Source organism: Podarcis gaigeae (assembly GCF_964106915.1).
Source record: "Podarcis gaigeae genome assembly, chromosome: 7".
Classification (NCBI taxonomy): domain Eukaryota; kingdom Metazoa; phylum Chordata; class Lepidosauria; order Squamata; family Lacertidae; genus Podarcis; species Podarcis gaigeae.
This window is the reverse complement of record NC_139683.1, coordinates 55,850,440-55,865,615: the sequence shown is the minus strand read 5'-3', so window position 1 is coordinate 55,865,615 and position 15,176 is coordinate 55,850,440. Positions and strand designations below refer to the sequence as shown.

Genomic DNA, 15,176 nt, shown 5'->3' with positions numbered 1-15,176 from the left:
AGTCTGAGCACTGTATTGATTCACAGCTATGATTTCACATGAACAAGAAGCATGATAATGCATGGTACTCAAAAGCCCCCACTGTACTCCTCCACTGCTCCTTCCTTTAGCACACCGGAAGAGAGGGGAAACAAACCACCGCCTGGCTTTGTGTTATATGAGAAACAATGCTCATGACTTGCTTCTCACCAAACCAAACCACAAGCAGAAACCAGTTTGTTTGGGGCTTACCACTTAGTTTATTTGCAAGAAACAAGCCACAAGTGTTATGTTTGTACATCATGAAGCCAACCTCAAATCTGTTCTTTCCTTGGCACACAAAAGGAGTAGCAGAGGATCACAGAAGTGACAACTGAGCAGCCTGCTCCAGTATGCTACTTGTTCATGTTTAAAACATAGTTTAATTTTAAATATGGTTTAGGGTGAGGTCCAAACAAAACCAACATTTCTCCAATAATGAAAAACAGCAATACCTGAAAGTCAAAACAGTCCTTTAAAAAAAATAAACATTTTGAAGTTGTTTTAAAAAAGTAACTGTGTTAAATCTTTTGTATCAAAATGACAACGACTCCTGCAGCTCCCTAAAGGCTAACACTGTGAGCTTTCACAGTCAAGAGCCTACTTCATCAGATGCACAAAGCTTAAGGTACTGGATCTTCTATACACAGATGAATCTAGAGGAAGGGGAAGCAAGCTTTACAAGGCAAGATTAAATGATCAAAAGTGCACATCCCCAATACATGGACACCAGGCAATGAATTAATGAATTACTTGTCAAGAATCTATGACTCACTTGTTTTAAAAAAGAAAAATTAAGGCAATGGCACAGTTCACTTGGCAATTCTGTAGGCACGCCTCGCTGAAATGAATTGGCATTGCCCAAGAGGACTGTGGTGTTGCAAAACCATTAATTTCAGAGGGACCTAAAGGAAATAATTCTTGCTGGATTTTGCCTCACCTAGAAGGAAGTGTGATGACATATCCCACACATACACAAACAGAATATTTATCTCAAAGAGCAAAGACATTGGGAGCCTGCTTCCCTTTACCAAAAGAGATGAGAATGTAAAGGTTACCGTTGTCAAGGGAGCTGTTTCTGTAGTAGAACTCGTATTCTGTGTGCTACTCATATGCATCTTGCTGATATGAGTATTTAAGCTGCCTAAACTTTTGAAGATACAACTACATTCTGTACAGTTATATGTAGGGCCATTCTTCACCTTTAGGAACAAAAGAGGAGAGGAATGCTCAGTCTTAAAACTTTGCAGTTACAACCACAACAAACTATAGCCAGCATCGCCTTAGCCCTGTTTTATTCCCCAGCTACCAGTGCAGTAAAATTTGAATTACAGATGAACTCAAGGCATTAAAGATCTGGAAAAGCCCAGCCATATTATTAAGCATTGTACATGTCATAATTATTCCCACTCACCAAATGAACACTATCTTTCACCCCAAAAATGGAAAACTCTTTGAACCACGAATAACAATGTCAATGGGCTTGCTTGTTTGGTAGCTGAAACTAAGTAAATTAATTAGTACCTCATATAAATGCTGTGATTAAAATGGGGGGGGGGCATAAAATATAAGCAGGCAAGTGTCAGATTAGAGATGGAGCCACCTGGGAGGTAGGAGCAGGGAAGTGTAGCACAAAGAGGATGGCAGCTCAAATCAAAATAGGATAAAAAAGATGATTCAACATTCTATAAAACCTAGTAAGTTTGAATAGTGATGAGACTTCCATCTAGCTTGTGTCAGAGTGGCTCAGAAAGTAAGCTCAATTACTTAACTCCCACAACTGGAAACAGCTCAGCTTCTTTTCAAAGCCAATACAACTTTTGAAGTCAGAACCACATTCTGAAGGACCACGGGAAACCTACTTCATGGGAGAGGGAGAGAGGGAAAAAACTTCCACTTTCTCACTCCTGTTCTAGAGTGCTCCAAATCTGCTACCCTGGACAGTAAAGTATTGTTTAAATTTCAAAGTGGAGAAGGGTTCAAGTGTGACTATTTAAGTAAGGAATTCTTTCTAACTTGGCCTTTAGTCTAAGGAGAATGATTTGGGAACCTTGCAATGCTCAGCTCTTCGTTGAGATAAAAACTTCAAACTTCTGAAGCTTATATTCAGGCCAAGAATGGAAAACATTGCTAGCATCTCTACTTTTGCCCTAAAGTAGCTCTTCATCAGGGGAGTATTATTTAGTGAACAACTGCTTTTGTGTGCTCCAGAAGGAGCTATATAAATTTTTCTGCTACAGCTGATATTAAGCACTATTACCAGTGACATTTCACAGATGGTTTTTTTGGAACTCATACTGCCTCTGCCCTTTGTACACCTTTCACGCTTAAATCTCCATTCCCCTTTCAATGGAACACCTCCTCATCTTATCCTTTCTGAACTCTGCCATTATCACTGCTACTTCACTATTATCATCCACCAATATTTCTAACGACGATATCCCCTAGTAGGCTGCTCAGCAATCAGGCAGAGCGAGTCCTTCTCCTCTCCTGTCTGGAAGAGGTTGATGAAAATAGGGTGACTGTGTAGACAATATGGAATCTAATAGACAAGGGGGCAAGTAATGATAGCTGTTAGTGGCTGCACTGAAGGGGCAAAAGGGGGAAGGGGCAGGTGTAAAAACAATGTAAGGGGGGGGGGATTTCCTCCCTTCCCCAGAAAGAAAGAACTTCTCATGAAAGAAGTCAAAAATCTGACCGAAAATTATCTACTACAATTCCATGGAAATATACAGATGCATCGAAAACAAAAAAACCCCAAATGTTTTTCCTCCATCTAGTATTAGACCATAAAATGAATGTTTCAGAAACTGCAGGCATTGAATATAGATGAAGATGTTAATTCAGGACCTGTTGCCATTTAAAGTGTGTAGCCAATAACAGAAATGAGCTGTGCTATTTACCTCTGAATGAACTCTCTGAATATGTGATTGAAGATTGCCTTTCTGAGAAAAGGCTGCAGGACAAAAGGCACAGGCATGGGGTTTTTCACCGGTGTGTTTAATCATATGGGTTTGCAATGCCCCCTTCTGATTAAATGCTTTTCCACATTCACTACATTTAAATGGCCTTTCACCTAACAAAAATAAAATTGTATTTATACACACACACATAAAACAGAAATATGAGTTTTCATTTGTAACAATTTCTAAATGCATTTGGCATAAAACAGTACAGTAAAACAGAGCAATGATTACAATACTCTACTGGAAAACCGTATTTTTTTTCCTCTAGCAAACATTTGTAGATAAAATAGCCCCCTAAACATTGTAATTTTTTGTCTGATCATCCTTCTCAACTATACATAAATATATTGCTTTGTAACCGAGTAAATGAGGGGCTCATGCTTCTATTAAACGACTGCTAAGAAATACTTGATTACATTTCCATAATTTTACCAAGTACTTAAATGACTAAAAATAGAACTCTTCAAGGCAAATAAACAAACGGAGCATATATCAAGGCTCCATTTGGTCCCAGAGACATTCCTCTCAGCAAATAAAGGAAGAGAGCAGGGCAGCATTGCTACTTCATAAGTTTGGGGAATGGAAAGGATGTTCTGCCCGTTTGGTGGGAGGAGGGTTGCCTGCTTGTTTTTTTTTGGTTAGCAGGGATGATTTGGGGAGGAGAATGTGGTTTTTGCCTTTTGAGGAGATATTTTGCTTGTTTCTTAAAGGACGATATTAGTTTGTAGCTTTTTGAGAGGCATTTGGTGTTTTTTTCTGTTAGTGTGGACTTTGGCGTGGATCAGCAAGTTTTACTTGTCTGTGACGTTTAGGGTAGACAACAGAGGTCTCGCCTATTTGTCACTTGGGAGGGCTGGGGCTTTTTAATGCTGGGAGGGCTTTGCCTATTTTTGTGACTTTTGAGGGCAGATGTATTTCTCTCAGGTTCTGTACTTTCTTGTGTTTTGTGGAGGCAAATATGCAGTATGAGATTTGGGAACCAAACCAAACGTCTGCTAATTGATGGAGAAGACTATTGCCAACTATTTGCATAGGGACTGCTTTGATAAACCATAACCAACAAAATACCTGGGGTCATTTTCAAGCCAATCTAAAGTGAGCTCTAGGAGCTTGCATCTCTCTTACATTGATTTAAACATCTAACTCCTCAAGATATACTTAAGTCCTGAAAATTGAATATATTTCATGGGGTGGTAGTGGAGGGACTGAAATAGTTAATTCTTAAATTAGGGCCAAGGCTGACCTCTTGTGGCCATTTTCTACATTTCACATATAACAAGGGGGTCCTTGTAAAAATATTATTCCGTATTTCTGAGAATTAAATTTACTTTCATTAAAATTATTTAATACACATTAATGTGCAAAATGTTTGATAGTTAGGGGCATCCCAAATATCAGAATACTAATTAAAGCTTATCCGCACAGAATTTCAATATATACATGCCATACGGTCTAAAATGATTGCATTAAGCTTGCCTGCCAATGTGCATCAGAAGCCAGCTTGAGAGAATAAACGCCAGGGGAAAGAGGATGAAAATTTAAGTTAAAAGGTCAACAAAACTTGAAGAGGCAGAAGCAAGCTGTTCACCCAGAAACAGCTGTTCGTTATTCCATTCAGTAACATGAGTGGGGAAACTGCAAGGTTATTTCAGTAAAACTTGACACAAGCAAATTGATGTATTTGAGTCAGTTTCCATGGCCCAGGTTGTACAGGCTGTACACATAGCACAGGACAACAATGAACCTTGAACATCTAATATTTTGCGCATTGCTCTCTTTCCAAATAAAACTTCAACAAAAACTGGCATCTACTACAAGCTGACCCCATTCATATAATTTGTATGTCCATACAGCAATTTATGCTCCTAAGTCCCATTTCACACTGAGGGAGCAATCCTATACACTAAAAGCTGTCATAAAACAAGCCAGTGTAAGTTAAACCAGTGTAATGATCCACCAGACAACTGAGCCACCTTATGCCTGGTAGCGAGAAAGCAAGCCTTCAAAATAGTGTTTGAGTTAACGCCACCCTTTTTAACTTACACCAGGTTGCCAAGTCATGTGACTGAGCTGAACCTGCTTAACATCCAGCATAATTCAGGTCCCATCACATCCCTTTTTTAGGGCTTACACCAGCTTAAGATCTGCCTGGCTAGGGCTCAGTCCACTGGATCCCAGCTGAGCCGAAGATGAGAGAGTTAAGCTGGAATAGCTTGAGCTGTGTTCTGAACCTCCCAACTCAGCTGGAGATCTTCTTTTGTGAATTAGCATCAACAGTTGAAAGGAATTCAATTCTCCTATTTAACTAAAAAGTTTATATAGGGAAGCAAAAGCAAGCAGTGTGTGTTCATTAGGTTATCTAAAGTCTATACACATTTTCAAATGCACATCTCTGTAGATTTATTCACCTTACCTGTGTGTATTCGAACATGCCGTGTTAACTGACTTGGTTTCTGGAAAGTCTTTCCACAGTGTGGACATGAATATGTAAACCCACTTCTGTCAATATTTCTGTTGTATGACCTGCTGTTTGATACCCTGTAGACATATATTAAGTAGTTAAATATTATGATGAATTCAACTGCAATGTTATCACCTCATTTGAAAGGTAAACAGATTACCATCATTATCCCAACTAATTCTGGTTCTACAGAGAACTGGAATTAGAAATGAAGGCCAGGTATACAGTATTGTAGATGCTTTACTGGTAACAATACAGTGGTACCTCTAGATACGAACGGGATCTGTTCCGGAGCCCCGTTCGCATCTAGAAGCAAACATAACTAGCAATGGCACGTCTGTGCACGTGCGCATCACTTTTTGCTGCTTCTGTGCATGCACGTGACGTCATTTTGAGCGTCTGCGCATGCGCAAGCAACGAAACCTGGAAGTAACACGCTCCGTTACTTCCGGGTTGCCGCAGAGCGCAACTCGAACACGCTCAAACCGAAGCACATTCAACCTGAGGTATAACTGTACAGGGCAAACCATAATTATGGCTTCATTACAAACTTTCCAAGCTGAATCCGTATCAAACACAGACAACAAAAGAAACCCAGTAGGCACTTGATTACTGTCAAACACACTGCAGTTATCTCCTGATTAATGAAGCCGTGAACATTTAAATAAACAACTTGGGAGCAATTTACCTAGGAGATTGCCTTACCCCACATGTGCCCTATCAACAACCTCCAACTGGCAGCATTGGCACTATTACAGAAGCCACATCATACCTGTTCCACATTTGTATGGACTTGTTCATTTTCTGTGGCAGCTCCTAAACTTTGGAACTTCTTGCCTATTGAGATCATGCAAGCACATTCACTGTACTTTTTTCAGTAACAGCTAAACACGTTCTTGTTTAGGCAAGTCCACCCACATGCTTAGAAAGTTGAGGTTATTTTAACTTTTCTATGTTTTAAAAGTTTGGTGCTGGTTTTTTTTCTTGGTATTACTATTTTATCTTTTGTAAACTGCTTTGAAGTTTTTTACAATCAAGAGGTGTATAAATTTTATGAAATAAATAAATACCATGAATACAAGTGCTTATAAAAACTTAAGATGGGTGCTTGCCATCTCACACATGGAATATGTCAGACAGGTCATGTGCACAGTATAAAAATGCAAATATATGTGTGTACTTCTTGTTTCAGAAGTACACGTACACACACTCCTTCATAATCCTACACCTTAGGCACAGCAGAAATGTATGTACAGAATTTCCACAAGTGGGATTGAGTGGAGAGCACTAAGCAGCTTCACATCTAAAATTAAGTCAGAGTATTAGTTATAAACCTAGGGACGCGGGTGGTGCTGTGGGTAAAACCTCAGCGCCTAGGACTTGCCGATCGTCAGGTCGGCGGTTCGAATCCCCGCGGCGGGGTGCGCTCCCGTTGCTCGGTCCCAGCGCCTACCAACCTAGCAGTTCGAAAGCACGTCAAAGTGCAAGTAGATAAATAGGGACCGCTTACTAGCGAGAAGGTAAACGACGTTTCTGTGTGCTGCGCTGGTGCTGGCTCGCCAGATGCAGCTTGTCACGCTGGCCACGTGACGCGGAAGTGTCTTCGGACAGCGCTAGCCCCCGGCCTCTTAAGTGAGATGGGCGCGCAACCCCAGAGTCGGACACGACTGGCCCGTATGGGCAGGGGTACCTTTACCTATTAGTTATAAACAGCTCCCTGTTACTGAATTGATGTTCTGCTTTCCTACATAATTTTTACTTTTGCTCATTTATCTTCCTCCACAGTATTCTTGCCAATCAAAATGCCTCCGCTTGAAATAAAATATTCCTGATATGTTTAGCAGAGTTTAAGCAACAATACGAAAAGTCACTTGAATTAACGAAGGAAGGATGCATAACAAAACCCTGTCAGCTTTACTAACTGTTGTGCTTCACGTGGAACTTCACCTAGGCATAAGGATGATGTTTCATGGCAATAGCTACCTGAGTTAAGATATCAGCGTGAAATCTGGTTGGCCTACTTTTGCTTATGGGTGTTCATCCTAGAGTTTCTAAGGAAGGCAAGCATGATGGGTCAGCCAGAGAAGTTACTGGGCTTTTAACCTACTTGTTCTTTAGTTGTTTAGCTATTCTCACCTTATTTTGTAATGAGTTTTCATGTGCTCCTTTAGTTGGGAAGATGTCTCAACCTCTTTCTTACAGGTTTTACAGATATGGGTTTTGCTTCCAGACAATTCTTGACGGTGTTCTTCCATGTGTAAGGCCAGCTGGCTCTGCAAAGTAAACTCATCTCCACACTCTGAACATATAAGATTCTGCAAAGATAGTAAACTGGTTTGATTCTTTTCTAAAATGGCATAAAAATACATTACTTTATAATAACATTTCATCACTTTAAGCATTTTCAATCCTTTGCTGGTAGAAAAATTGTCTATAACAATCTGGTATCAGGATCACACATACGTCAAAAAATCCTTGGTGGAATTTATTAAGCATGACACCATTTGCAAGTCAAAAAACAGTTCCCTACTCCCCTCCACATCTTTGTATTCTGTATGTACTTCAAAAACGAAGATAATAGTCACCTCTTCCTTTTCATGAAGCATAATATGAGCTTTAAGACTAGCCACTCTAGAGAATTTTTTGTTGCACACAGGACAAGTAGGATCTTCTCCATTGTGGGTACATTTATGCAGTGTAAGGTTGAACTCAACATTAAACGACATCGGACACTGGTCACATCGATGAGGCTGTTTGTGGAAAACAAAATCAAGGCAATATTTAAGCTTCATAATTCCATTGACGAGAAAATATGAGACAGAGGTCACATCATTATGATTGTAAACCACCATGAAAACATCACTGGTTTGGTATATAAACTCCTTAAGTAACGAAGGCCAAATGAAATGGTGCCAGTTGCCAAGACAGTAAAACTTCAAATCTCTGCAATGGCCTTCCTTTCCTTTTCCACACCTTATTACAGCATTTATTTACTGTCTTTGCAAAACCATCTTTATGCCAACACACTTTAAAACTTTCCCCACCCAATGCATTTTTGGAGTGATAACTGAGCTTTACACATTTCAGCTTTAAGAGAGGAAAACCAACCTGAAACATTTCACTGAAAAATGATTGTTCATTTACTTCTTCCCTTATTATGATTCTAGATTTTTAATTTGTGCAACAGAATTTTAAATAATATTAAGATCTTTTGTATTGCCTAAAACAATGGCATTACAAAACAGGGTGGAATCTTGATAAAGCTTGAATTTGTATATTGTTGTTTCCTAGATTATTAATAGATTTATATATTCAGTGGCTTGAGCAAGCGGTTATGCCCCAAATACAGCCATTTCTTCCTAAGCTGGAAACAAGAATAGTGTCTTTCAAAATGTGATATAGCTTCTATCTTCCTGGATATGCATATGACAAGAGGTAGAAAAGCTCCATGTTATTAAGCTTCCTCAAAATTAGGTTTACAAAGAACCCTGGAATTTGATTCATGAGGAAATTAAATGGAGATTTGTGCACCTATTCCACATCAGTCATTTTGTCACAAGAGCTACTCAGATTTATTGAGATACTCACCTTGTCATTTTGCTCATGATCCCTCATATGGCGCTGGAATTGTGTGTCTTTCGAAAAAGACAGAAAACAGATCTCACACTTACGGATGTTTGGTACTTGCTGGGTATAATTATTGTTCTCTGTATTCAGTGTTAGAACACCATCTACAAAATAAACAAACTTTTTTTAATGAAACCATGCTACTTGTTCTGATTGCTTATTTTACAGCTGCTCAAAAATGTCCATTACCATTTGCAAAGTTTTGTATGTTTTTTTTTCTAGTTTTGTTATTGTAAAAAATGTGCATAATTTGAAAATAAATTATTTCATTGCCTAAAGCTCTCAACAGCATATATTAAAAATGCAAATTAACCTTTACTCTTTTCCCTTTAATTTGTAACAAACTTTTCAGGTTACATAGGTTGCAATCTTCTTATTTATTCTTATAGAATCACAGTGATTTCAGAAGTTATATAAAATATAATAAACGACTGCTGACTCAGTGAACAATCTAAATAGAAAGGTGTACTTGCAACTCTGCACTTGTATCCCATTCTCAAGACCCCAAATACGCAACAGAATGCTAATTACAATACTATTAAAAATAAGCTAAATTTGTAGAACTATCTGCATGTTTATTATGTTCTATTGTGTTGAGGGATTCTTAACAGCCTGATCCTTTGTGGAATTAGGCATACAAAAACCCAGTGAAATCAATGGGATAAGTTGTGGTATCAAGATTGTACTCACAGTTATTAACTTAGTTCTGATTTTTAAAAACTGCACATTGTTCACTTTGTTTACTTCAGCACCTGTACATATTACACTTTGTCCATCTTGTGTTTTGTAACCAATAATAATTCTTAAAATAGTGTAAAGTTCAAAAAGGAAACTGTCTCCCAAAACAGTAAGTAGAATGTGACTATAGGCTTCTTTCATAGTTTTTGAAACAAGATACTGACTTGTTTTGTGGTTGGAACCTTCCCGCCAAAAGAAGTGTAACCAACTTCGCAGTCTCCCCTTGAAGTACAGAAGACCAGAACTGCTAGGTACTAATATAAATTCATTCTATTTCTCTAGCCCACCTTTTTCTCAAAGGAGCTCAATCTACATGGTTCCCCCATCCCCATTTTATCCTAAGAACAACCCTATGAGGTAGGTTAGGCTGAGAGACAGTAACTGGCCCGAGGTCATCCAGTGAGCTTCATGGCTAGTGGGGACTTAAACCCTGATCTCCTATGTCCTAGTCCAGTACTCTAACCAATACATCACACTGGCACTCAATGTGATTTCACCACTTCATCTCTGTGACAACTTTAACATGAGGTGTTTTTAAGGAAGAAATGTCTCCTATCACTGCACACTGCAACAAGTTCACTTTTGTTGTGGATATACACTCAGACTATAAGCAGGGATACAGGAAAACATGCTTCAGAAATACAGGAAACTTTAATGAGACACCCCACAAGTGTAATGTACAGCAGCCTATAAAAGAGCAGACTGCAGGGCCTCTTCATCACCGCTGCCAAGGACCAGTTCCATCAGGCCTCAACTATCTATCATCTACAACAGCCATAAAGAGATGGTTAGGTATGCCTGGGTTTTTAACATTTCCTCTCTGAAATTTGGCCAACTTATTTGAATCCATTTCATACACCCATTGGTTTGTTTACTCTTGGCCCCTTCACAACATGATTCTTTTGGAGACCCACCTGCGAAAGGTGTCAAATACTGAAAGTGGAAGAAAGTAATCAATTAGAGCAATACACAGATGTGGGTATACAACTACTAAACCATCACCAACTGCTATTTCACCAGTTGGATTTGGGCTCCTCCTACTCTCACAGCAGGCATTTAGAACAATGGGTTGAAGCAGGAAACAACACACAATCTGAGAAAATTGCCACCACCAACTTGCTGCTGTTTCACCAGCAGAGACTGTGCCCAGCAAGCTATATAATGGGTTAGGTTTTTGGTTTTGGTTTTTAAAACAACTGTAGAAGAGATATCTACCTTTCAAGTAGTTTTTTTTAAAATATAATGGTTTGAGAACTGGGGCAAGATGAGCAGAACAAAAGCCAATTATGCTTGAGATGCAGGGGTGGGGGAGGAAAATAGATGCAAGAAAATATTATATTTAGTTTCCCTGTCTTTTATATCCAAAATCTACCTAAATGTAATACTTCAATGTAATCCTAATCATGCCTACTCAGAAAAAAGTTCCACCAAGTTCAGGACAAAGGATGGATAGGCCAAGGCTGGTGAACCTGTGGCCCTCCAGATGTTCTGCAGTACAACTCCCATCTCTGACCAATAGCCATGCTGCCAAAAGGGATGGGAGTTGTGGTCCAACAACATCAGGAGGGCCACAGGTTCACCAGCCTGGTTCATCATCTCTGGTACTACCATAGGATGTTAAGTAAAATAGAACATTGCTGTGGCCGGGCCACAAAGCACAACATCAACAGTACCCCCTCCTCTGCTCAGAAAGTACTGTCCAAAAATCCCCAAGCCATCAACACCTGGAAAAGAGCAGCAATGGTACCCTATGATGCCCTAACCTTGCTTTTTTGGATAAAAAGGCTCAGGACTGGAATACAAAGAGTGCCAGGGCCTCGAAAGTTCCACGGATCTGAAAGCAGAGGTGGGCAGCGTCAGCAAGGGTTCGACCCCCAATTGCAAGGACGAAATGGTTTCCCTCTCTACCTAAGCTGCTGAAATGAAGTCAGCTTGGGGAATCCAGGAACGGAGTGGTTTGTGTGAGAATTAAGACTTCATCCGAGTTCTGGTACTCCGAGCTAATCCCTGGCTCAGAATTCTCCCATTTTCAGAGCCTGTCCTTTTTGCACCTTGGTGGGTCTCGGAGCTCGAAGAACACAAAGCAGACCCCGCACCGCCACTACTACACACAGCCTTCCTGCCTTCCGACATGGTCGCCGAGCACCGGAGGGTGAAGGCAGGGTGTTGCTCAAGCAAGGCTCCAGAGAGAGGAACCGCCGCCGCAGCTGCTGCAGCGGAGCGCCCGCAAAGGTGGCGCCGCCCGCATTCCTCTCGAGGCTGCGGAAAAGCCTGTCCCTTCACACGGACGCCTCGAGAGCGCATCGCTCGCCCCGGGATCGGAACCACCCCGCTATGGGAACCCCCCATTTCCTCCGCGCCACCGATCGCCTTCGAAAGGGCGCCTCAAACGGGGAGAAGAGGAGACGCCACCGCCCTCCTCCTCCTCGCTCCCCGTCCCGCTTCCCTTCCCTCGCCCGTTCTGACAGAATCTCGCCTTCCCTCCCTCTATATATAGATTTATAAGCGCGCGCGGCGGTAGCAACATGCGCTCCTCCGCCTCCGGCTGCGCGGAGTTAGCTCGGTATCATTCCGCACAGGGCCGGCCGCACACTAAGTCCCTCGCACAATAGGCCCGGCCTTCCTCCTTCGCCTTCCTCCATATCCGGGGACTATATGCGAGGCCCGGCGGATTGTTTCGCGGTGCCTTTCTCACCCTGCGCGAGCGATGTGAGGGATTCAGCCCGGCGCCCGGAGACGTTTTGTTTTGCTCTTGCTTTTCTCTTTTGCTGAGCCCGGCCGCGCCTCCTCCTCTTTTATTTTTTTATTTTTTACCTGACTCGGTGGCTGCTTTGGTGTTTTCTCTACCGCCGGGTTTTGGAGGCCGCCCCCGCGGCATGATTGCCCCCTCCCCCTTTCCCTCCCCCCTCCCCTGTGCCTTTGGTCCGACGCGCGCGCGTGCGCGCGCGCGCACACACCCCTCACGCAACGATGGCGGAGGGAGAGGCGGTTGGGCGGTTCGAACTCTTGAGGGGAGGGGGGGGGGTGAAAAGTCAGAACGCGCCTCTGAAGCGGCCGCGCGCGCCCACATACAGGGGTGCGCGCGGCCAGCGAGGGGCAGGAAAACACATGCGAAAAATGGCTGGTGCTAGCGCGCACGCGCGGCTCGGGAGGCGGCGGCGGAGAAATAAGCGCATGCGTCGTGCCCGCAATAAATAGCATGCGGTCGGCAACAGGAAGAAGGGTGGCAGCTTAAGTTACTGTAACGTATGTTGGCGATGAGGGGTACGGAGATCTTGCGCCCCCAGTGCAGAGAGGCAGGCAGCAGTCCTAATCCCAGTGACCTGGAAGGAACTGTTCGCATCCGTCAATCATATTCCGATGGGAAACTTTCCCTTTTTGAATGCTGAATAACTAAACAGGCTTTGTGCTGCAGACTTTAAGCATACTCAGTAAGGAGATGTTGGCATCCATCTGTCTGGAGAGACAATGGAGGACACCCCCAAGTGACGAAGTCAAACTGCTGTGTTAGCAGCACCAAAGCGACCTCCTGGGAAGCAAGCCTGGGAGCACTATGGAGGTCCTGGGCTGCCCAGACAACAAGGTCCCTTTCTGATTGGATGCAGGTGGCGCTGTGGTCTGAACCACTGAGCCTCTCGGGCTTGCCGATCAGAAGGTTGTTGGTTCGAATCTCCATGAGGGGGGGGTTGCTCCCGTTGCTCTGTCCCAGCTGCTGCCAACCTAGCAGTTTGAAAGCACGCCAATGCAAGTGAATAAATATGTACCACTGCGGCAGGAAGGTAAACGGTGTTTTCGTGCACTCTGGTTTTCATCACGGTGTTCCGTTGCACCAGAAGGGGTTTAGTCATGCTGACTACATGACCTGGAAAGATGTTTGCAGCTCCCTCGGCCTGAAAGCAAGATGAGCTCTGCACTCCCATAGTCACCTTTGACTGAACTTAACTGTCCAGGGGTCCTTTACCTTACCTCTGCTGATGTGGGCCAAAGGAAAGCAGAGCAATATGTTTGGCACCAGCTTTACCAGAAAAAGGCATACAGGGTCCATCCAACCCTCTTAGTGACTCCACACTAAATTCATGGAGGATGTGCTCCTTAACCTTATGTCCCACTAACCAGCAAAGCTTCAGAATCAAAGCTTTCCTTCTCCTAGAAGGGCTACCTTACCAGGCTGGCAAGCCCCATCTGCCCCTCACTTCACTCTACAACATGTACAAAAACTGGACCCACTATTGGTCTTGTCTGCTGATTCTGCCAGAGCCTGTATTTGCATGCAGGGGAGGGTTTGAGGCCCATTGGCTACCCTCACTTGGTTTAGCCCGCTAGTCAAAGTCGTTCCTGGGATGTGGCAACTGTTGCATGCTGACAGCTTTTAGGAGCCATAGGTGAGAGCAGAGATGGGGATGGGGACTAAAGACGGACAAATTACCCCAGAAGGACCATGACATGTCCCCCACCAGAGGTACAACTCCTCCCCTGACACCCATACACTCCAATATAGGAGTAAGTCCCAGTGAATTTAGCAGGACTTGCCTCAAGCAGACGTGGTTAGGGTTGCACTGTTGGTGGCTACTGATTATAGACCCATTTAACTATGCCTGCATTTTGAGCAACAGGCTTTAGTTCTGATTCATGTGCCTCACACTGAATTCATATTTATTACAATATTCTTACCATTTGTATTTATTATTCTCATTCAGCCACAGTTTAAGTGGCATTGGAAAGGCAGTAGCCATGCAACAGGAGAGTGAACAGTGGTATCTCACTTCATGGGAAATTACAGCAAGTAAAGTGTTGGGTATGCCAGGAACACAGAAGTTTCTTGGCTTTGTGGACTAGGGAGTGGTTAAAGACTGGAGAATGGTGTTAGGATTAATTGGAGAAACATATTAAATAAAGTGGTTTTAGAACCACCAACATGTCTGCTAAAGACAACTGCCAACACAGTTCTCTGGACTCGGCCCCTTAGGTAGGACAAGAACCACTGTAACACTGCAACCCTAAATAGCCACGAAGATGGCCCAAGAGGAGACCATGGCCAGATAGTATCAAAAGCCACAAAGAGATCAAGAAACGAGGAGCAAAGTTGCACTCCTGTTCTGGATGAAGCTCATCCACAAGAGTTATCAAGTCCAGTTCATTCCCAAGCTTGAACCCAGGCTCAGATGGCTCTAGATAATGATTATATTCCAAAAATGCCTGCTGTTGCCCCACCACAACCTTCTCCATTAGCTTTCCCAGAAAGAACAAGAATGCAACGTGTAAGTAGGCAAATCAACCACAGCACAAACTTGAGAGAATTGAGAGAACATATGCAGCAACCCGTGTCTTATGTTAGTGCATTGAACTCGGGGGAACTTAGGGCACAG

General features: G+C 42.6%; 1 protein-coding gene across 5 annotated transcripts in view; it reads right to left on the bottom strand.

The window, feature by feature from the left end:
• ZNF236 (zinc finger protein 236) overlaps positions 1 to 12,780 on the bottom strand; it is a 47,379-nt gene extending 34,599 nt beyond the window's left edge. The window contains exons 1-7 of one of the 5 annotated variants that reach the window (XM_083746856.1): positions 12,625 to 12,780; positions 9,034 to 9,176; positions 8,031 to 8,195; positions 7,582 to 7,760; positions 5,398 to 5,522; positions 2,922 to 3,094; positions 1,077 to 1,220 (exon numbers count right to left, since the gene is read on the bottom strand). In XM_083746856.1, coding sequence (XP_083602982.1) covers positions 1,077 to 1,220; positions 2,922 to 3,094; positions 5,398 to 5,522; positions 7,582 to 7,760; positions 8,031 to 8,195; positions 9,034 to 9,176; positions 12,625 to 12,688 — 993 coding nt within the window. In that variant the 5' untranslated portion in view covers positions 12,689 to 12,780. The other 4 variants (XM_083746858.1, XM_083746857.1, XM_083746860.1 and 1 more) reach the window with 4 other exon arrangements.
• Positions 12,781 to 15,176: the final 2,396 nt, after the last annotated feature.